The sequence below is a fragment of the Pseudorasbora parva genome, chromosome 12, assembly GCF_024679245.1.
Source record: "Pseudorasbora parva isolate DD20220531a chromosome 12, ASM2467924v1, whole genome shotgun sequence".
NCBI lineage: Eukaryota > Metazoa > Chordata > Actinopteri > Cypriniformes > Gobionidae > Pseudorasbora > Pseudorasbora parva.
The window spans coordinates 45895210-45920716 of record NC_090183.1 but is presented as its reverse complement, the minus strand read 5'-3'; the positions used below and the strand labels follow the sequence as shown (position 1 = coordinate 45920716).

General features: G+C 37.5%; 1 protein-coding gene and 1 long non-coding RNA gene across 9 annotated transcripts in view; one reads left to right on the top strand and one right to left on the bottom strand.

The window, feature by feature from the left end:
• nav1b (neuron navigator 1b) overlaps nucleotides 1-25507 on the bottom strand; it is a 143976-nt gene that overhangs the window by 8889 nt on the left and 109580 nt on the right. For both annotated transcript variants that reach the window (XM_067460494.1, XM_067460495.1), the window contains 6 exons: nucleotides 20945-21036; nucleotides 19328-19423; nucleotides 19080-19248; nucleotides 11644-11879; nucleotides 2622-2776; nucleotides 2467-2538 (listed from right to left, as the gene is read on the bottom strand). In XM_067460494.1, the coding sequence (XP_067316595.1) occupies nucleotides 2467-2538; nucleotides 2622-2776; nucleotides 11644-11879; nucleotides 19080-19248; nucleotides 19328-19423; nucleotides 20945-21036 (820 nt within the window). The remainder of the gene's footprint in view (nucleotides 1-2466; nucleotides 2539-2621; nucleotides 2777-11643; nucleotides 11880-19079; nucleotides 19249-19327; nucleotides 19424-20944; nucleotides 21037-25507) is intronic.
• LOC137094641 (uncharacterized) lies at nucleotides 21581-24748 on the top strand. Of its 7 annotated transcripts, XR_010908694.1 has the most exons (7): nucleotides 21581-21764; nucleotides 21955-22121; nucleotides 23750-23808; nucleotides 23921-24002; nucleotides 24096-24224; nucleotides 24386-24455; nucleotides 24559-24748. It is a non-coding gene; the product is annotated as an uncharacterized lncRNA (long non-coding RNA). The 7 variants fall into 7 exon arrangements; XR_010908692.1 differs by lacking the exon at nucleotides 21955-22121 and having other exon boundaries at nucleotides 21590-21764; nucleotides 23764-23808; XR_010908693.1 differs by lacking the exons at nucleotides 21581-21764; nucleotides 21955-22121 and adding an exon at nucleotides 21771-21939.

Here is a 25507-nt window from a genome sequence, read left to right as displayed (position 1 = left end):
TATAGTTTGCTGGCTTTGCCTCTCCTGTTGGAATTTTCCCACATGTAAATTCTGACCAATCGAAAAGCAGTTTAGGAAATACGCCATGGCCAATGAGTGATGTGGATGTTGTCACATGCCTGCGTTTTGGTTCGTTTCAACTGGTTCGGACCAAAGCAATCATTGTGGTGTGAAAAGGAACCAAAGAATCTGAAAAATGCAACAATGTATAATTGTTTGCCCTTGGTTCAGACCAAATGAACCGAACTAGAGATGTGAAAGCAGCCTTAGTGTAAAGCTGAGAAAGGCTTCAGATAGGCCTCCATTGGCCTTCAGTCCATTCCCACTCACAAGACCCATAAAGGCCCTAAACACATCGACACACAGCCCATCTCACTACAGCGGCTGGACAATCACTTCACAACGCAGCGAGAATAGTTATTGTGCGCAAAAAATCTAAATAATGACTTTATCTGCCGAGTTATTGCCGTGAACTGGACGCATGCACGAGAATATGACGGAGATCCGCCGTTCATGACCCAGGAGAGGAGGAGCGAGACCGACACGGAAGACAATAACTCGGCAGATAAAGTCATTATTTAGATTTTTTGAGCACAATAACTATTCTCGTCTCGTTGTAAAGTGATTGTCCAGCCGCTGTAGTGAGATGGGCTGTGTGTCGATGTGTTTAGGGCCTTTATGGGTCTTGTGAGTGGGAATGGACTGAATGCCAATGGAGGCCTATCTGAAGCCTTTCTCAGCTTTACTCTAAAATATCTTCATTTGTGTCCTGAAGAAGAACGAAGGTCTGACGGGTGTCCAACCACATGAGGGAGAGGAATCAATGACATCATTTCATTGTTGGGTGAACTAAGCCTTTAAACTCTGAAATGTAGTGTAAGGTCAAATAAAATAGTTCACACATCACGTATCAGTTTGAGTGGACTTTAAGTAAATATTTCACAAACAACATTTTTTTAGCAACTGTGTATGTCATATTTGATAACATTAAACCAAATGAAAAAATGCGTTTCCTGAAGTAAATGTGAGTGGTGCTTGCAGAGGCAAAACTTTGCACTTGTTTGCTAGGGTGGCATGGGTGGTTGCTATGGTGTTGCTAGGGTATATTGTATGGTTGCTAGGTGGTTGGCAAGGTATTCTGAGTTGTTGCTAGGTGTTTATTAGGATGTTCTTGGTGGTTGATATGGTGTTGCTAGGGAGTTCTGGGTGGTTGCAAAGGCATTGCTAGGAGTTTGCTAGGGTGTTCTCTGTGTTTGCTATGGTAACTGGGGTGGTTGCTAAGCAGTTGCTAAGATGTTGCTAGGTGGTTGCTAAGATGTTCTGGGTGGTTGCTGAGGTGTCCTTGGTGGTTGCTAAGATGTTCTGGGTGATTGCTAGGGTGTTATGGGTGGTTGAAAGGCAGTTGCTAAGATGTTCTGGGTGGTTCCTAGGGTGTTGCTAGGTGGTTGCTAGGATGTTACAGGGTGTCCTTGATGGTTGCTAAGGTGTGGCTAGTTGGTTGCTATGGTGTTCTGGGTGGTTGCTAGGTAGTTGCTAAGATGTTTTGTGGGGTCGCTAGGCATTTCCTAAGATGTTCTGGGTAGATGCTATGCGGTTGCTAGTGTGTTTTTGGTGGTTGCTAGGCAGTTGCTAAGATGTAAATAAACGTGCATGTAAAAATATGAAAGAGATAAACACTGTACAGTCAGCCAGCCATAAATTGATTATGTTTTCCATAAGATACTGGAAAGACTATCTGTTAGTGAACAGTTTATTATAGAATCAGTGTGTGCGTTTAGATGCACGTTCTTAAGCCGATTATGCCTAATAAGCCGACAATGAACATGGCCATGTAAACGCGGCAACCAGTTTCTTTTATCGGAGTAAGGTCATAAACGGCGTAAGCATAAACCGCTCGACACAGGGAGTTTTTTGCCTCTTACCTCGATTTTGCGCGGCATGTAAACGCATTAACCTGCTTTCTGTCGGCTTATTGAAGTGCGCATGTGTGATAGGTGACAAAAACACAAACTTAGAGCAGATTTAAATGATCCAGACAGAGCTAGCTAGCGTTTTACATGAAATAAGGACATATATCACAAACGCAGACTCTTTTAGGTGCCGTAAATCTTCTGCTGATATGCTTTATTTAACATCACAACTGACGAAACATTTGGGACACTGCGAGTCAGATACGGACATTATTATTTTTGACGCCACTATATGGAAATAACCCGGTTTATTAATAAAGTCATGTCAACGCGGTTTACTTGCGTTGTCAGTTTACTGGTTTGCATGTAGACGGGGAAAGCTGATTATTTCAATAAGCTGATTTTTTGAGTTATCAGCTTACCGGTGTGTATGTAAACGCACCCAGTGATCGAGTGAGGGAAGCACATGTTCGTGTCACCCAAAGTGGCAATCAAAACAGAAGCACATGACCTTCAGCAAGAAACATCTCAGCTGTTCTCTGGAGTTAGCACTGACCTGAAGCTGAGGTGCAGACCATGATTAGGGCTCATCTTCACTGGCTGATTGGTTGTCCCTATTATATATGGACTGAAAAAGAGACGAAACAGGTCTTAATACCTTCACAAAGCCTGGGAACCACCGCTGGTCATGAGGCGCAGAGTCACACTCACCATTTGTGATATTTACAGGTTAAAGCACCATTGACAAGTTCACTGAGGGATGTTGGATCATGCACATCATCCAAGATGACAACCAATGGGATCTCGGCTGTGCTGCTCTCCCGGTCAATCTGATTGGCCAGATTGGACAGATAGAGCTGTAGGTCCTTTTGGGATAAAAGATAAAACACATATCAATTTAAGTGGCATTTATTTATACAGCTCTTCATACAATGTTTCAAAGCAGGCAGAATCCAGTCATTAAAACTGAATTTACTGCATAACGCAGAATAACGCACACTTACATCAGCTGGCGATATAGACTACTGGGTGTGAAAATTAAACCACACATTTAAAAATGAATCCTCATGCACTTTATGATGGATAGATGCACTTTTATGATGATAGATGCACTTTTATGATAGATAGATGCACTTTTATGATGGATAGATGCACTTTTAAGATGGATAGATGCACTTTTATGATGGATAGATGCACTTTTATGATGGATAGATGCACTTTTATGATGGACGGATGGATTTTTATGATGGATAGATGCACTTTTATGATGGATAGATGCACTTTTATGATGGATAGATGCACTTTTATGATGGATAGATGCACTTTTATGATGGATAGATGCTCTTTTATGATGGATAGATGCACTTTTATGATGATAGATGCACTTTTATGATGGATAGATGCACTTTTATGATGATAGATGCACTTTTATGATGGACAGATGCACTTTTATGATGATAGATGCACTTTTATGATGGACGGATGGATTTTTATGATGGATAGATGCACTTTTATGATGGACAGATGCACTTTTATGATGGATAGATACACTTTTATGATGGATAGATGCACTTTTATGATGGATAGATGCACTTTTATGATGATAGATGCACTTTTATGATGGATAGATGCACTTTTATGATGGATAGATGCTCTTTTATGATGGATAGATGCACTTTTATGATGATAGATGCACTTTTATGATGGATAGATGCACTTTTATGATGATAGATGCACTTTTATGATGGACAGATGCACTTTTATGATGATAGATGCTCTTTTATGATGGATAGATGCTCTTTTATGATGGATAGATGCACTTTTATGATGATAGATGCACTTTTATGATGGATAGATGCTCTTTTATGATGGATAGATGCACTTTTATGATGATAGATGCACTTTTATGATGGATAGATGCTCTTTTATGATGGATAGATGCACTTTTATGATGATAGATGCACTTTTATGATGGACAGATGCACTTTTATGATGATAGATGCACTTTTATGATGGACAGATGCACTTTTATGATGATAGATGCACTTTTATGATGGATAGATGCACTTTTAAGATGGATAGATGCACTTTTATGATGGACAGATGCACTTTTATGATGGATAGATGCACTTTTATGATGATAGATGCACTTTTAAGATGGATAGATGCACTTTTATGATGGATAGATGCACTTTTATGATGGACAGATGCACTTTTAAGATGGATAGATGCACTTTTATGATGGATAGATGCACTTTTATGATGGATAGATGCACTTTTATGATGGATAGATGCACTTTTATGATGGACGGATGGATTTTTATGATGGACAGATGCACTTTTATGATGGATAGATGCACTTTTATGATGATAGATGCACTTTTAAGATGGATAGATGCACTTTTATGATGGATAGATGCACTTTTATGATGGACAGATGCACTTTTAAGATGGATAGATGCACTTTTATGATGGATAGATGCACTTTTATGATGGATAGATGCACTTTTATGATGGATAGATGCACTTTTAAGATGGATAGATGCACTTTTATGATGGATAGATGCACTTTTATGATGGATAGATGCACTTTTATGATGGATAGATGCACTTTTAAGATGGATAGATGCACTTTTATGATGGATAGATGCACTTTTATGATGGATAGATGCACTTTTATGATGGATAGATGCACTTTTATGATGGACAGATGCACTTTTATGATGGATAGATGCACTTTTATGATGATAGATGCACTTTTAAGATGGATAGATGCACTTTTATGATGGACAGATGCACTTTTATGATGATAGATGCACTTTTATGATGATAGATGCACTTTTATGATGGATAGATGCACTTATGATGGACAGATGCACTTTTATGATGATAGATGCACTTTTATGATGATAGATGCACTTTTATGATGGATAGATGCACTTTTATGATGGACAGATGCACTTTTAAGATGGATAGATGCACTTTTATGATGGATAGATGCACTTTTATGATGGATAGATGCACTTTTATGATGGATAGATGCACTTTTAAGATGGATAGATGCACTTTTATGATGGATAGATGCACTTTTATGATGGATAGATGCACTTTTATGATGGATAGATGCACTTTTATGATGGACAGATGCACTTTTATGATGGATAGATGCACTTTTATGATGATAGATGCACTTTTAAGATGGATAGATGCACTTTTATGATGGACAGATGCACTTTTATGATGATAGATGCACTTTTATGATGATAGATGCACTTTTATGATGGATAGATGCACTTTTATGATGGACAGATGCACTTTTATGATGGATAGATGCACTTTTATGATGATAGATGCACTTTTATGATGGATAGATGCACTTTTATGATGATAGATGCACTTTTATGATGGATAGATGCACTTTTATGATGGATAGATGCTCTTTTATGATGGATAGATGCACTTTTATGATGATAGATGCACTTTTATGATGGATAGATGCACTTTTATGATGGATAGATGCACTTTTATGATGATAGATGCACTTTTATGATGGATAGATGCACTTTTATGATGATAGATGCACTTTTATGATGGATAGATGCACTTTTATGATGGATAGATGCACTTTTATGATGGATAGATGCACTTTTATGATGGACGGATGGATTTTTATAATGGATAGATGCACTTTTATGATGATAGATGCACTTTTATGATGGACAGATGCACTTTTATGATGATAGATGCACTTTTATGATGGATAGATGCTCTTTTATGATGATAGATGCACTTTTATGATGGATAGATGCACTTTTATGATGGATAGATGCACTTTTATGATGATAGATGCACTTTTATGATGGACAGATGCACTTTTATGATGATAGATGCACTTTTATGATGATAGATGCACTTTTATGATGGATAGATGCACTTTTATGATGGACGGATGGATTTTTATGATGGATAGATGCACTTTTATGATGGATAGATGCACTTTTATGATGGATAGATGCACTTTTATGATGGACGGATGGATTTTTATGATGGATAGATGCACTTTTATGATGGATAGATGCACTTTTATGATGATAGATGCACTTTTATGATGGATAGATGCACTTTTATGATGGACAGATGCACTTTTATGATGATAGATGCACTTTTATGATGGACAGATGCACTTTTATGATGGACAGATGCACTTTTATGATGGATAGATGCACTTTTATGATGATAGATGCACTTTTATGATGATAGATGCACTTTTATGATGGACGGATGGATTTTTATGATGGATAGATGCACTTTTATGATGGATAGATGCACTTTTATGATGGACGGATGGATTTTTATGATGGATAGATGCACTTTTATGATGATAGATGCACTTTTATGATGATAGATGCACTTTTATGATGGATAGATGCACTTTTATGATGGACGGATGGATTTTTATGATGGATAGATGCACTTTTATGATGGATAGATGCACTTTTATGATGGATAGATGCACTTTTATGATGGACGGATGGATTTTTATGATGGATAGATGCACTTTTATGATGGATAGATGCACTTTTATGATGATAGATGCACTTTTATGATGGATAGATGCACTTTTATGATGATAGATGCACTTTTATGATGGACGGATGGATTTTTATGATGGATAGATGCACTTTTATGATGGATAGATGCACTTTTATGATGATAGATGCACTTTTATGATGATAGATGCACTTTTATGATGGATAGATGCACTTTTATGATGGACGGATGGATTTTTATGATGGATAGATGCACTTTTATGATGGATAGATGCACTTTTATGATGGATAGATGCACTTTTATGATGGACGGATGGATTTTTATGATGGATAGATGCACTTTTATGATGGATAGATGCACTTTTATGATGATAGATGCACTTTTATGATGGATAGATGCACTTTTATGATGGACAGATGCACTTTTATGATGATAGATGCACTTTTATGATGGACAGATGCACTTTTATGATGGACAGATGCACTTTTATGATGATAGATGCACTTTTATGATGGACAGATGCACTTTTATGATGGATAGATGCACTTTTATGATGATAGATGCACTTTTATGATGATAGATGCACTTTTATGATGGACGGATGGATTTTTATGATGGATAGATGCACTTTTATGATGGATAGATGCACTTTTATGATGGATAGATGCACTTTTATGATGGACGGATGGATTTTTATAATGGATAGATGCACTTTTATGATGATAGATGCACTTTTATGATGGACTGATGCACTTTTATGATGATAGATGCACTTTTATGATGGACGGATGGATTTTTATGATGGATAGATGCACTTTTATGATGGACAGATGCACTTTTATGATGGATAGATGCACTTTTATGATGGATAGATGCACTATTATGATGGATAGATGCACTTTTATGATGATAGATGCACTTTTATGATGGATAGATGCACTTTTATGATGATAGATGCACTTTTATGATGGATAGATGCACTTTTATGATGGATAGATGCTCTTTTATGATGGATAGATGCACTTTTATGATGATAGATGCACTTTTATGATGGATAGATGCACTTTTATGATGGATAGATGCACTTTTATGATGATAGATGCACTTTTATGATGGATAGATGCACTTTTATGATGATAGATGCACTTTTATGATGGATAGATGCACTTTTATGATGGATAGATGCACTTTTATGATGGATAGATGCACTTTTATGATGGACGGATGGATTTTTATAATGGATAGATGCACTTTTATGATGATAGATGCACTTTTATGATGGACAGATGCACTTTTATGATGATAGATGCACTTTTATGATGGATAGATGCTCTTTTATGATGATAGATGCACTTTTATGATGGATAGATGCACTTTTATGATGGATAGATGCACTTTTATGATGGATAGATGCACTTTTATGATGATAGATGCACTTTTATGATGGACAGATGCACTTTTATGATGATAGATGCACTTTTATGATGATAGATGCACTTTTATGATGGATAGATGCACTTTTATGATGGACGGATGGATTTTTATGATGGATAGATGCACTTTTATGATGGATAGATGCACTTTTATGATGGATAGATGCACTTTTATGATGGACGGATGGATTTTTATGATGGATAGATGCACTTTTATGATGGATAGATGCACTTTTATGATGATAGATGCACTTTTATGATGGATAGATGCACTTTTATGATGGACAGATGCACTTTTATGATGATAGATGCACTTTTATGATGGACAGATGCACTTTTATGATGGACAGATGCACTTTTATGATGATAGATGCACTTTTATGATGGACAGATGCACTTTTATGATGGATAGATGCACTTTTATGATGATAGATGCACTTTTATGATGATAGATGCACTTTTATGATGGACGGATGGATTTTTATGATGGATAGATGCACTTTTATGATGGATAGATGCACTTTTATGATGGACGGATGGATTTTTATGATGGATAGATGCACTTTTATGATGATAGATGCACTTTTATGATGATAGATGCACTTTTATGATGGATAGATGCACTTTTATGATGGACGGATGGATTTTTATGATGGATAGATGCACTTTTATGATGGATAGATGCACTTTTATGATGGATAGATGCACTTTTATGATGGACGGATGGATTTTTATGATGGATAGATGCACTTTTATGATGGATAGATGCACTTTTATGATGATAGATGCACTTTTATGATGGATAGATGCACTTTTATGATGATAGATGCACTTTTATGATGGACGGATGGATTTTTATGATGGATAGATGCACTTTTATGATGGATAGATGCACTTTTATGATGATAGATGCACTTTTATGATGATAGATGCACTTTTATGATGATAGATGCACTTTTATGATGGATAGATGCACTTTTATGATGGACGGATGGATTTTTATGATGGATAGATGCACTTTTATGATGATAGATGCACTTTTATGATGGATAGATGCACTTTTATGATGGACAGATGCACTTTTATGATGATAGATGCACTTTTATGATGGACAGATGCACTTTTATGATGGACAGATGCACTTTTATGATGATAGATGCACTTTTATGATGGACAGATGCACTTTTATGATGGATAGATGCACTTTTATGATGATAGATGCACTTTTATGATGATAGATGCACTTTTATGATGGACGGATGGATTTTTATGATGGATAGATGCACTTTTATGATGGATAGATGCACTTTTATGATGGATAGATGCACTTTTATGATGGACGGATGGATTTTTATAATGGATAGATGCACTTTTATGATGATAGATGCACTTTTATGATGGACTGATGCACTTTTATGATGATAGATGCACTTTTATGATGGACGGATGGATTTTTATGATGGATAGATGCACTTTTATGATGGACAGATGCACTTTTATGATGGATAGATGCACTTTTATGATGGATAGATGCACTATTATGATGGATAGATGCACTTTTATGATGGATAGATGCACTTTTATGATGGATAGATGCACTTTTATGATGGATAGATGCACTTTTATGATGGATAGATGCACTTTTATGATGGACAGATGCACTTTTATGATGGACAGATGCACTTTTATGATGGATAGATGCACTTTTATGATGGATAGATGCACTTTAATGATGGATAGATGCACTTTTATGATGGATAGATGCACTATTATGATGGATAGATGCACTATTATGATGGATAGATGCACTTTTATGATGGATAGATGCACTTTTATGATGATAGATGCACTTTTATGATGGACAGATGCACTTTTATGATGGACAGATGCACTTTTATGATGGATAGATGCACTTTTATGATGGATAGATGCACTATTATGATGGATAGATGCACTTTTATGATGGATAGATGCACTATTATGATGGATAGATGCACTTTTATGATGGATAGATGCACTTTTATGATGGATAGATGCACTTTTATGATGGATAGAGGCACTTTAATGATGGATAGATGCACTATTATGATGGATAGATGCACTATTATGATGGATAGATGCACTATTATGATGGATAGATGCACTTTTATGATGATAGATGCACTTTTATGATGGATAGATGCACTATTATGATGGATAGATGCACTATTATGATGGATAGATGCACTATTATGATGGATAGATGCACTATTATGATGGATAGATGCACTTTTATGATGATAGATGCACTTTTATGATGGATAGATGCACTATTATGATGGATAGATGCACTATTATGATGGATAGATGCACTATTATGATGGATAGATGCACTATTATGATGGATAGATGCACTTTTATGATGGACGGATGGATTTTTATAATGGATAGATGCACTTTTATGATGGATAGATGCACTTTTATGATGGATAGATGCACTTTTATGATGGATAGATGCACTTTTATGATGGATAGATGCACTTTTATGATGGATAGATGCACTATTATGATGGATAGATGCACTTTTATGATGGATAGATGCACTATTATGATGGACAGATGCACTTTTATGATGGATAGATGCACTTTTATGATGGATAGATGCACTTTTATGATGGATAGATGCACTTTTATGATGGATAGATGCACTTTTATGATGGATAGAGGCACTTTAATGATGGATAGATGCACTATTATGATGGATAGATGCACTATTATGATGGATAGATGCACTATTATGATGGATAGATGCACTTTTATGATGATAGATGCACTTTTATGATGGATAGATGCACTATTATGATGGATAGATGCACTATTATGATGGATAGATGCACTATTATGATGGATAGATGCACTATTATGATGGATAGATGCACTTTTATGATGATAGATGCACTTTTATGATGGATAGATGCACTATTATGATGGATAGATGCACTATTATGATGGATAGATGCACTATTATGATGGATAGATGCACTATTATGATGGATAGATGCACTTTTATGATGGACGGATGGATTTTTATAATGGATAGATGCACTTTTATGATGGATAGATGCACTTTTATGATGGATAGATGCACTTTTATGATGGATAGATGCACTTTTATGATGGATAGATGCACTTTTATGATGGATAGATGCACTATTATGATGGATAGATGCACTTTTATGATGGATAGATGCACTATTATGATGGACAGATGCACTTTTATGATGGATAGATGCACTTTTATGATGGATAGATGCACTTTTATGATGGATAGATGCACTTTTATAATGGATATATCAAAACAGAAACAGTCATTCACTGCCATTATAAAGCTTGGAAGAGCCATGACATTTTTTAATATAACTCTGATTGTGTTCGTCTGAAAGGAAAATGTCATAAAAACATGAATTTTAAAGTTAGACTTTAAATGTTGTTGTTAAGTCCACTATTGAATTATATAATTATATTATTATTATAATATATAATTACATCAGAAGTAACTGTATTTAAATTACAGAAAAAATAAGAGTAATCCCTTACTTTACTTTTTTAAGGGAAAAGTAATAAATTACAGTAGCTAATTACACCCAACACTGCTTGAGGAAATCATGGGGTCTTTGTTCATTTTTGGCTGAACTATCCCTTTAAGCATGATGACCAAAAGCAGCAGGTATAAATGTGAGGGTGATGTATAAATTTGGTCTGTGCTGTACCTTGCAGGTCTGACGGTGCATGTTGAATGTGGCGGCGATGGCCGGAGTGATTTCTCTGGCGCTGCGCTCCACCAGATACTCAGCGAGGCGAGAGGTCAGGAAGCTCTTCCCTGTCCCGCTGGGGCCCGATAGGATCAGCCGGCGGTGCTTCAGCAGCAGACTGATATAATGCTGCATCATGGGCTTGGGGATCAGCGTCTCAAACACCAGCACGTCCACACACTTCTCCTTCAGCCCTGCATTCAGACGACAAGCGTGTGTGAAGAGGGCTGTGCAATATATCGAAATTATCGCACACTTATCGCAATATGCATATCACAGCGCCATGCAATATCTGAATGATTTTAACAGACTACTTTAACATTGTTTTAGGTTGGCATATAGCAGAGAACAGACTGGGCACACGACTACTGTTACTTATGTGACTTGCTTGACGTTAAAAATAGTTATTATACACAATAACTTACACAAAACAACTCAGTCTTGCGCTGTCTGACACACACACACACACACACACACACACACAACGAAACGTGCGCACAAGCCACCGCTTTGAAAGTATGTGATCCCTTCAGTTCTGTTTCGTGTCTTGTTACACACTCGAACTACCAAATACACACACATTTTTTTCACATAAAAAAAATCTGTCACTTTCAGAAGTTGTAGGCAGCAATGCTTTCTTTTCCCTGAAAGAATGTGAAACACAAATTGTATAATTTTTTTATTTTTTTTATTTTTATATATATAATTTAAATAGATTGTACACACTAATTGCAATATCGTATCGCATATCGAATATCGCATTATTTAACAAGTTATTGCATATTGCATTTTTCTTTAATATCGCACAGCCCTAGTGTGAAGTTAAAGGAAGTGTGTGTAAGATTCTGGCCGAAACTGGTACTGCAAACACTTTAAATGACTGTAGAGCGGTGTCTCCCCCTCCCCCTGACTCGAGGTTGCCAGATATGCTGCAGGATCAGCAGAACGTTTGTACATTTATGCACTTGTAGATCTGCAGCTGTGCTTACTAGAGCAGATCTGGCAACCCCAAACACTACTGACTCGTGATTGGTCGATCAGTGGAGGGCGGAGCTTCAGGCCAAAACAAAACATGCCATCACAGGGCTCTACGCTAACTTTTTTCTTGAGGAGCACTTGTGCTCCTAATTATAAAAAAATAGGAGCACAGTCAAAAATGTAGGAGCACATTCTAATCCATCAAACACATTCCAATTATAACTTTGCCATTACAGGACGATATTTGTCCTTTAATGTCCAGGGTCATTTTTACCATTATAAGAGCAATGTTTTCTAATCTTATTACATATATGCATCATCTGTCAATTTCTTAAATTCAACATAATTCTGACATTATATTATCATTAACTTCTGAGAGTACAGCACAAATACACACAAAAAGCAGAACTGGACTTCATACTATCAAACACCTATGCATTTGATGCATGAGTTAATGTTGTATGAATGTTTTACATATAAGTTTTTGAATTTAGAAATATGTACAAATTAAACTTTAAAAGTTTAATATTTTAAATAAACAAAGTCCATGCAAAGTATAAATATGAAAATAAAAACCGCCAGTAGGTGGCGGCAAGTCATTCAGTCAATAGTTCAAAACACAAGATTCATTTGAATCGAATCGCTTGGAGATGCGAATCAGTTCTGGTGAGGCTTTGATTTTCACAAATAGACAGTGTTGTGGCTAAAACGTTGTTACTTAATATCAACTTGTCTATTAGATGTTTGTACGAGATCAGTATCACACATGCAATCATGCCAATACTCGGAGCTATAGCAAGCTGTATCTTTTGGCGCTCTGGCGCTTCATAAACAGAACCGCATGCGTCTCGCGGGGGAACATTGCAGCCGGATCTACTTCTCTCTGTTTGTGGAGAGTCACGCAGATATTATCCGCTAATCCGCAGCGGGAATAATTTATTTTGTGTGTAACGTTACAGTGATTCAGAATAAGACAAAAACCCGGTTTGGAAAAAATCTTCATGATATACTCGCTCATTATATACATTTAGTATTTTTTTTAAACAGCATGTGTGATAAAGATTAACTCAAGGGCTTTTTAAATGTATTATTAATACATTATTGTTTGATGGCATTTATGCCCCAAGCATCCGCTAATTTCTGGGTTTGTTTATGATAATCCAAACGTGGTATTTCCAGTTAATTTTGATTTGGCTGATAAACAGCGCGAAGCGCATGGCTGCGTCGTCAGACTCGTCACATGTTTCACTTCAATCGTTGTAAACAATCGTTGTTTGAAGTGTAGTCCGTCGCACACGTTTTTGCACTTCTTCTGCTGAGTGCTGACTGAAGGCATGAAAAGCAGTTGATTGCAGTAGGAAACATAGCCTAACAGTTTCTCAGTGTTGATTCAGTCAGTGTTGTAGTTTTTATTCCGATTGTACACATCCATTCATGAGAATCGATCGGGTCACTCGCACCGGTGCGCCTAAATATTTTTTCACAGTCGCACGCAGTAATTTTTAGGCGTAAATGCGCCCAAAATGGGCGTTATGTAGAGCCCTGCATCATCAACATCAGTTGAGGGCTGCAACAACAACTTTATAATGACAATATCCTGGCCTGGACTACTGTTGGCAGTGATAGAAGTGTTCAAAATTAACATGATTTCTTAATGTCTAGTGACATATCAGGGCTAAAAATGGTACATTAGTACCTTAAAAGGTACATATCAGTACTTTAAGAGTGTAAATTAGTACCTTAAATATACTTAGTAGTACTTTAAAGGTAAATATTAGTATCTTTTCAGTTTTGTACCTTAGGGCACCGCCCCAGTGACAGCACTGTACCTTTTTTCTGACAGTGAAGGCACGCTATTAGCACTCAGTGTGAATAGACACTCTGTTAATCCACAGCGACAAATGAGGAATATTTACAATATTAGTCATACAAGAACTATTCCCAATGCCAAAAGCGAGCTCTTTATACGTGTTTGATGTCATATGTAAAATTACTAAATATATACATTTTAAACATGTATCGCTCGCGATTAATCGCATCCAAAAATAAAGTTGGAGTTGATATAATATGTGTGTGTGTAATTATTTTGTATATTTAAATACACACAGGTTCATGTTTATATTTAAAAAAAAATTATGTTTATGCATAAAATATTTATTATATATATATATATATATATATATATATATATATATATATATATATATATATATATATATATATATATATATACATACATACAGTATATTCATGCATTTTTGTTTCTTAAATATATACATGTATGAGTGTAAATTTAAATATACAAAATACTTACACACATATATTATATCAACTCCAACTTTATTTTTGGATGTGATTAATCATTTGACAGCCCTAAAATATATATATAAATATATATATTTATAATAACAACGTAATATATATACAATATTATCCTCCTGGTAATATAAACTGCCATAAAATACTAGAAAACATTTTACAACAAATTATTAATATTATTAACATCAATATAATTTTTGAATCTGCTAGATTTCTTTTAAAACTGCAAAAGCTCCAATCAAAGTGTTTTACATGCATTAAGTGACATCAAGAATCAAAACAATATGATGTGCAATAATAGTTATCCTGTAATAAATACAAAATCTTGTCCATTATTGTGTTTTCGATGTTTTAATGCTTCTTATTGAAAATATAAGCTACTATTTAAATCTTAAACATGTACGTGAAGTATTTTTTAAAACTCAGGAATGAGGGAATGCACATTCTGTATGACTAAGAACAGTCACAGTGCTTTATTTTCATTAGTCTGGGTGGGCTCTAGCATCACACGGCCTCAATTAACAACGCAGAGCTGCAGTCGGGCTTAAAATAACACCGAGAGCGAGCCCTGAGGAGTCTGGGTAACGACCCCAATCCCCTGGGTCATATATCAGACCTGAGAGCCCATTGGGGGAGGGCGAAGTGTTCTGGGTGGGCCATGGACCAATCACACCTCCTGCTGCCTGCTGTAGATATATGTAAAATAGTCCCCAAATAAAAAAATGCATTCAAATATGTCTATATAATCAGGGCCTGATGCTTACTTTTTTCCCAAGGAGCAGCTGTGCTCTAAGCTGAAAATGTAGGAGCGCATTTAGAAACTTTAGAGGCACAACTATATATATAAATATATGTACAACACACACACACACACACACACACACACACACACACACACACACACACACACACACACACACACACACACACACACATATATATATATATATAAATAACACACTGTAATAAACAGAATTTTCCATAGGAGTGTTATTTTAGTATCACAGAGATACTATTAAGTTTTTATTTATTTATAGGTTTTTATGTTTTGAAAAGAATTAAATCTTAAGTCGGGCGGTTCGTTCTGGCCTCGCTCCATAGAGGAGTAATTATCTCCCAACAGAAACAGTTCGGACCAATGAGATCATCAGGGCGGGCTTTAGCCGATGACGGACAGATGATCAACAGAAACTGACCAATGAGATCATCAGGGCGGGCTTTAGCCGATGACGGACAGATGATCGACAGTAACTGACCAATGAGATCATCAGGGCGGGCTTTAGCCGATGACGGACAGATGATCGACAGAAACTGACCAATGAGATCATCAGGGCGGGCTTTAGCCGATGACGGACAGATGATCGACAGAAACTGACCAATGAGATCATCAGGCGGGCTTTAGCCGATGACGGACTGATGATCAACAGAAACTGACCAATGAGATCATCAGGACGGGCTTTAGCCGATGATGGACAGATGATCAACAGTAACTGACCAATGAGATCATCAGGGCGGGCTTTAGCCGATGATGGACAGATGATCAACAGAAACTGACCAATGAGATCATCAGGGCGGGCTTTAGCCGATGATGGACAGATGATCAACAGTAACTGACCAATGAGATCATCAGGGCGGGCTTTAGCCGATGACGGACAGATGATCAACAGAAACTGACCAATGAGATCATCAGGGCGGGCTTTAGCCGATGACGGACAGATGATCAACAGAAACTGACCAATGAGATCATCAGGGCGGGCTTTAGCCGATGACGGACAGATGATCAACAGAAACTGACCAATGAGATCATCAGGGCGGGCTTTAGCCGATGACGGACAGATGATCAACAGAAACTGACCAATGAGATCATCAGGGCGGGCTTTAGCCGATGACGGACAGATGATCAACAGTAACTGACCAATGAGATCATCAGGGCGGGCTTTAGCCGATGACGGACAGATGATCAACAGTAACTCACCAATGAGATCATCAGGGCGGGCTTTAGCTGATGACGGACAGATGATCAACAGAAACTGACCAATGAGATCATCAGGGCGGGCTTTAGCCGATGACGGACAGATGATCAACAGAAACTGACCAATGAGATCATCAGGGCGGGCTTTAGCCGATGACGGACAGATGATCAACAGAAACTGACCAATGAGATCATCAGGGCGGGCTTTAGCCGATGACGGACAGATGATCAACAGAAACTGACCAATGAGATCATCAGGGCGGGCTTTAGCCGATGACGGACAGATGATCAACAGAAACTGGCCAATGAGATCATCAGGGAGGGCTTTAGCCGATGACGGACAGATGATCAACAGAAACTGACCAATGAGATCATCAGGGCGGGCTTTAGACGATGACAGACAGATGATCAACAGAAACTGACCAATGAGATCATCAGGGCGGGCTTTAGCCGATGACGGACAGATGATCAACATAAACTGACCAATGAGATCATCAGGGAGGGCTTTAGCCGATGACGGACAGATGATCAACAGAAACTGACCAATGAGATCATCAGGGCGGGCTTTAGCCGATGACGGACAGATGATCAACAGAAACTGACCAATGAGATCATCCGGGCGGGCTTTAGCCGATGACGGACAGATGATCAACAGTACCGTAATCATCACGTCATCAAAGCCGCTTGGGTTATATTTGTTCGAATCCTAAACGGAGAGCTTGTTCGTATCTGCATCACCTTCACTATTTCTCTCAGTAATGATGATCATGTTGGGTAAGTGCTCTGTGTATCATTAAATTCTTTTATTTTTTTACAACACCGGCAAAATAGTTTATTCCAGCACGTGTGCAGACAGGGTTGCCAAGTTTTTACAACAAAACCCGCCAACTACTAGCCCTAAACAATAGCTTCTCGGGGGGTTTTCCTGAAAAAAATGGCGTTTGGGGGTAAAATGTGTGTTATTTTGGCAAGGTTGCTGCTAAAATTCACACTCATGGGTCTATATATCACATAATAGTTGCTTCAATAAGCGGACATAGAAAATAACCTGCGGAAAAAAAGCGCGGACTTGGCAACACAGTGCAGTTGAGCTCTGTTGACGTCGCTCCGCTGCTCTGATTGGTTGTCGGTCTGTCCAATCGAGGTCTTTCCTGGTTGGGTTGAAACACGCCCCATAATCACAGCCCAATGGAGCATCAGACTCATATTCTGACTAGAGCTGAGGATGACCACGGCAGGCTATATAATAACACTGATACTAGTGAAATCTATATATTTAATAATATGCGTCAAATAATATTCTCAGTCTTTCCTGTGACGGGCATCCCAGACAGAAGATAATAGTTTACTTTAAATTAAATGGAAATTAAACCAATTACAGTTTGTGTAACCGAATAACCCAGGGAGTAAACTGAACACACAGCGTGAGGTTTTTTTTAACAAACAAGCCTGAAATGCACCAGGACTCTTATTTTGAAATGTCTAATAGGAGCTCATTCAAATTCAGACGAGGAGATGAAATATTTCTTACACCCGTACACGAAATATTACAGTATAAACACTGTGCAGTAAACACTGTCATGATGGATCAGCATTAGTGTCGTTCGGCGTAAATGTGTGTGAGCCTGAAAGCACAACAGCGCCACCTTCAGGCTTTGAGACATGAAGCGCTCGCATTTATTTAAAGGAAATATCTAATGCTATTTCCTGCATTCTGCCTTATTTACGCTGTTTAAGAGTTGATTCTCATGATAAACATGGAAAAAGTGTCAATAAACGAGTTGGACGTATGACAGAGTATTTCTGTGACAAACACACTCCTTCAGGATTCACAAAATATTCGGGAAATCTTCGAGTATGGCCCTGTATGACATCATAAAGGGAGGAAATCCTTATATGGGCACTTCTCCCGGATGAGCTTACACACACACACACACACACACACACACACACAAACGAGCTTGGTTCGGGCAACACCAACGTATAGTGCATGTGTGTGTGTGTGTGTGTGTGTGTGTGTAGAGAGTGTGAGAGTGTGTGTGTAATCAAACATTAATTTGCCTTCATAGCTACAGTATGAGACCAGAGTTGGAGCTGACGTCCTCTGATTGTTCGCCTCACTGACCTTTGAGGACGACGCTGATGCAGGAAGAGCCTTTAGCGTAGAGCCGCACCGGAGGCGTCTCAGGCGGCTGAGCTCCCAGAACCCTCTTCAGATGGCTGAGGCTGTAGCTGTAGATGGAGTCCTGAGAGAGGCCGAGACTGGAGCCGGGGTCCACCACCGCCAGATACTCCTGCACACACACACACACAAGAGGATGAGGAGTGTGTTTCACTTCATCTCTAAGTGTGTGTTCTGGCCCTCAGACTCACTTTAAAGGCCTGAATGACTGCCGAGTCCAGAGCAGGCCAGTCGGTGCGACCGCTGAGCTTAACGGTGCCGAGGAAGAACTCCAGCTGCTTCTGCTCCTGCCAATGAGGATCGCACATTACGGCATGGGAGTGGAACCACACATTTAAATAATAACTTATTTCTCATTTTTAACTCTTTCCCCGCTACACAGGGTTTACGTTTTTTGTGAGAAAACGCTTCCCAACCCAAAACAGCATTTTCTGTGTTTTCGCTGTCAGACACTAGGGGGCGCTATTATGCATCTTCTGAATGAGTCCTGAATCTCCTGATCAAAACACAGGCGAGGAACACGCAGAAACAAGCGATCGTATGTAATCATATGCATATGAAAAAAAAACGTGATCATCATTATTAAACATCATATAAATCAGAAGTATCTAATGTTCCTGAATGAGATGAGGAGCAGGACTGAAGCATTAGGAGTGTTGATGGACTCGATCTCCTCCTCTGAGTTTGATCATCTCTGAATCTGATCTGGAGTCAGTCTTTCACAAAAACGTGATCATCATTATTAAACATCATATAAATCAGAAGTATCTAATGTTCCTGAATGAGATGAGGAGCAGGACTGAAGCATTAGGAGTGTTGATGGACTCGATCTCCTCCTCTGAGTATGATCATCTCTGAATCTGATCTGGAGTCAGTCTTTCACAAAAACGTGATTTTCTCAGGTTTCTGTTCAAAATGTTGCTTTTTTTAAATTAAACTTACCCATATTCAAGTGTTGATAAAAGAGGAATGCAAGAGGCTAGAAAAAAACATTTTGTTTTTGTTTAAAAGAAGAGGGTCAGCTCTTTCTTTATATTATTACGATGTAAAATCATAGTTTTTCAGTGTATTCTCCTTTAAATGCTGATTTATTCCTGTGCTCAGAGCTGAATGTTCAGGATGGTTCCTCCAGTCTTCAGTGATCATGATCCTTCAGAAATCATTCTCAGATGAGGATTCATTAGGAGTGTTGGAAAAATATTTTTAAATAATATAAATCTCCTTTACTATCAATTGTAATCATTTTAACACATCCTTGCTGAATAAAATTATTATTATTTTTCGAAAAAAAGAAAGAAAAAAAGTGACTGACCCCAAATTACTGACCTGTAGTGTATATTGTTGTTACAAAAGATTTCTATTTTTAAAACATTTGCTTCTTTTTTTACGTTTTATTCATCAAAGTATTATAAAAAAGTATCTCAGGTTATGAACAAATATTAGTGAGCAGAACTGTGTCCAACACTCCTAATGAATCCTCATCTGAGAATGATTTCTGAAGGATCATGATCACTGAAGACTGGAGGAACCATCCTGAACATTCAGCTCTGATCACAGGAATAAATCAGCATTTAAAGGAGAATACACTGAAAAACTATTATTTTACATTGTAATAATATATCACAATATTAAAAAAATTCTGTATTTTTGACCAAATAAATGCAGGCTTGATGAGCAGAAGAAACTTCTTTCAAAAACATTACAGATAGTAATGTGTCCTAACCTTTGGCCTGTACTGTATATTTTTATATATATTATATATTAATGATCCCAGTAGTTTTCAGTATGCATGTGATCGTGCGGCTTACATCTTTGAAGAGGTTCTGATGGGGTAAGCGGACCAGAACCCTGACCAGACTCTCATCCTTCTGTAGCGTTGTGGTTGGGCTCTGAAACACATCTGACAGAACAACAGAGACTAAAGTCAGGTAGAGTTAAATACAGACTGTAACCAGGCACATTTACTCGAGTACTTTATCATTCGATAAAATCACTCGATTATCAATTATTTTAACTTCACTCCATCTGAAAGACAAATATCGTCCTCTTTACTCCACTACATTTCTATCAAGGTCCTCGAAGTGGAAAGTCGTTTCTGTCGCAGCTTTGAAAGTCAGTGGATGATTTTTTTCTTCTTTAAAAGGTTTTTTGTAGTTGTTTTTGCAGACAGTCTATTAGTAATCTCTCTTATAGAGTCATGTAAAGTTTGAACTTTTTTTGAACACTGATCAGTTCATAGCAAAATGGAAGAAGACGGTTCCTCGGCACAGTGTGTGCACTCATAGCCATATTTTGAAAGTATGTTTCAGTTTAAAAAAATATTTTAGTTAGCATACACTTGATGCATGTCTTATAAATTGTTAAAAAATGTCTGGGAGAAAGAGAAGAGTAAAGTTGTGAGAATATCAGATGTGTATCAGTGTATTGGATCCGTGCATTCGGCCTTAACCCTTTCGCACGTACGTTCTTAAAAATAAGACTGGCAGCCTGGCGTGAGTTTTTTTATTGCGACCGTTATTATGCAATGACATGCGTTCTAATTTCCATGGTAACACACATCAACCTTGACACGTGAGTTTTTGCAGTGACGCAGTCACAATGGCGCTCGTGGTGGATGACCGCGTGCAGGTGAGCGCTCTATGAATGTTTTGCTTTATTTTTTTAATTCAAAACCTTTCACATTATTTGTTAGCGTGTACACACTATGGTTGACATGTTTATGTTGCTATTTTTTCCCCACTGCTTTGAATTTCGCTTGCACACGGCATTTTGCATCTCCCTCACAACATCCGCGTGTCAAATGGTGAGTATATTTTAGTTTTTTTCCTCCTATTTTGGAGCACATATAATTATTTACAAACATGCAATAAATATGAATAAAGATATTTAAAAAATTCTCTTGTAAAACGAACAGTACTCAAAAATGTGGACGTTCAAATGTCATGTTTGTCATTTTGCACATTGCAAATATGCTCCGTGCATTCGGTAAAGTTATTAGGGTTCAGTTGGCTTGATACGTAACATGAATATATTATTTGTTTTAGTGTTTATATTGTTACTGAGTTTCATATTTCACTAGCAAAGCAGAGAAAAGCTATATGGTCACGCCTCACTGACTATTAGCTTGCATATAGTTTAAGTTACATGATGTCAAATGCATACATGATGACCTTTTCTCTGCTTTGCTAGTCAGAATGTGTTGTATAAGTTTAGCATAATTAAAACGTATGTCTTTTGTTAAAAAGAAATTGCAAAATGTACACATTTCATTCATGTTTTATTAAATCTCCTCAATTTAAGCTAAATGTTTTTTTGTTTAGACTATTATACATATATACACTTTCTAATAAAACTACAAAACAAATTATAAATATAATTGCAATGAACAACAATCAAAATAGTATTATAAACAAAACAATAAATATACTGTTCTCCAGCAGCCCTCTCATCAGGTTCGTCTTGAATTGCAGGGAGGTGATTTCCTTTCCTACTCACAGTAGAACAAATCCATAGGGCGTAAGGAAGAGGATAGAATAGTATGTGACAGTGTGATCTGTTTATTATTGTACATTTGTTTATAGAGGGTATGCATGTGACCTCACCGTCAGCTGGCATGTAAACACCTTATATCTTATACCTTAATCGCAATATTGCCTCTCTGACCAAAGTGCATGTGCGCGGACATATACGGATGCTGTGCGTTGTTCACACAACTTCATGAATGAACTCTGTGACATTATTCTGAAGTTTTCTCTTCTCCAAATCACTAAACACTGTCAACACAACCCGCTGTGCAGTCTCTGCTCCTTATCTTCATCCAGATGGAGAGAACGTGACGACAACGTAGGCCAACCCGGCATTGCGATGTTCATCAGGGTGCTGAATAATATCTTGTACAGCCATAAAGATGTATTTTGAATTGCTAGCAGATTTAAACAATGGCCAGTAACATGCATGATGTATGCCTATATGAGTGTGGTATAACTTATTAGCAAATAATAAAAACTATTAGAAGAGAGATTTAAAAAAAACCTGTTATAATTTAATTAATTCTTTATTTAGTTATAATTGAATTAAAATATTTTAGTTATAATTAAATTAATTTATGGACTGACACAATCTGTTCAGTAAACCACTGTTTAAAAAAAAAAAAAAAAAAAAAACTATTTTATATTTAGTTTTCTCTCCCCTGCTGTACCGAACCGTGACTTCAGAACCGAGGTGCATACCAAACCGTCAGTTATGTTTACCATTACACCCTTAGTATATTGTATTTATTTAAAGCATTCACAGGCAAATTTGATTTATGTATTTTACTGGTTTCAAAATCAGGCATGTAAAAATGCCAGGAAATGTTCTTGTCAATATCCATGGATCACTGGATCTTTGGTAAGTTTTAAGCACCACTATATCAAGTCTAAGCTTTAGTTTAAACTGAAACTTGTTTACTCGTTGTTTACACCGGTTCCCCTATTAAATCCAGTCACGCAGCAGCTCTTTTGCCACTCACTCAGGAAAGTGACATCCATGCATACCCTTTATAACACTTTTGTTTACATTAATTGAAAATGTGATCAATTTTTTTTATCTTGTTTATATTCTTTGATTTATAGAAATATCTTACCAGTAATTTGCCGGTAGACAATGTGGCTGTTCAGTAAAACTGTGTCAAGTAGGTGAAAGAAGATATTTTTGTACCACTTGGTAGACTTTCTGGTGCATTCAAGAAAACCAGTCATCATGTCCGCTTTGTCAACTGCTCCCATCTTTTTGTTGTACACCAGCACACAGACTGGCTTCATCTTGGCTTGCCCAGTGATGTGATCCAGCTTCCCTGTGGCTGCCATACCAGTTGGGTGGACAGTGGTAAGGACATGGACGTCTCTCTTATCATGCTATTTGACTGCCAACTGTGATCCATTTTCCTTGAGTTCCACATTACCCTTTGTCATTCTACAGGCGAATGTTGGCATCCCTTTGCGGTTTGCACACACAGTCCCACAAGCTCCAGTGCCAAGAGACAAGGTTCTGGAAAAGTGTGGGACTACTGTACCAGTTATCCACATAAAGGACATGACCCTTTCTGAGGTAAGGTCCTAGTAGTGTCATTACAACAGACCCAGAAATCCCAAGTCCTTGGTGGTGTTTTATGGCACTGGTAGATCTGGAGTAAATGATCATGTCCTGCACATAACCAGTGAGCACATCACACAAAACAAAAAACTTGACCCCAAATCTGTGCCGTTTAGATGGAATGAACTGACGAAATGCCAGCCTGCCTTTCCACTTCATCAGAGATTCATCAACACACAGATCCCGGTATGGCACAAAAATGCGATGAAAGGAGGAGGTGAGAGCAGTAAAAATATTTCTGATTTTTTTCAGAGGGTCATTTAAAACTGCTGTTGCATTGTTTGAACAGTGAAGACAGCAGAGGAGCAGAAGGAATCGGTCCTGTGAAAACAAAGACCCGAAAAATGGTGTCAAGAGCATGGGGTCTGTGCTCCAGTAATCCCGAGCTTGAAGGTTCGGGGGAAGGTCTTCATCACTGTCACTCTCTGCCTCACTGTCAAAATTCTCCTCATCAGAATTAAAAAAAACTCCTCTATTTCCTCACTTGTCAGTTGTCTTCTTTTGAAAAAATTGTCTTGCTTTTTCTCTGAAGTAGTTAAAAACTGGTAAATTGTATTAAAATTGTGTCTGCAGTGGGTACCAACGTGAGCGTGAGGTAACAGTGACATAACTTGTCAGCAGGAAAAAATGCTTGCAATGCATGTTTTACATTTAAATTTATGCATTTGGCAGACGCTTTTATCCAAAGCGACTTAAATTGCATTTTAAGGTACACATTTTACATTTTTGTCAGTTTTTGCTTTCCCTGGGAATCGAACCCATGACCTTGGCGTTGCTAGCACTATGCTCTACTGTTTGAGCTACAGGAAAGGTTTTATTTTATTATTTTTCATTAAAATATTTTCAAACTTGTTAACTAAATTTAAATGGATGCAAGTTAACTCCTTATGGTTTATGTACTTATTAAAAATATATAAGTTAGAATAGATGTTCTGTAATTTATCACTAGCTGTGGGTGTGGCGCCGTCATGTGTTTACAACAGTACCAGGGAGGCAGTCAGCTGGATTTGCGACACAAGATCACCCACTTCTCCTGATTATATGTGACATTACATGAGGGAACAGCCCTAGACTGATCGTACACATGAAATGGTAGTAAATGATTGTGTTAGTTGATATGTAATGTTATAGCGGGCTAACGTTATGGGCATTTGTGCCGCGATTATGTGTTTACAACAGTGCCAGGGAGGCTAAGCTAGCTGGATTTATAACACAAGATCACCCACTTCTCCTGATAT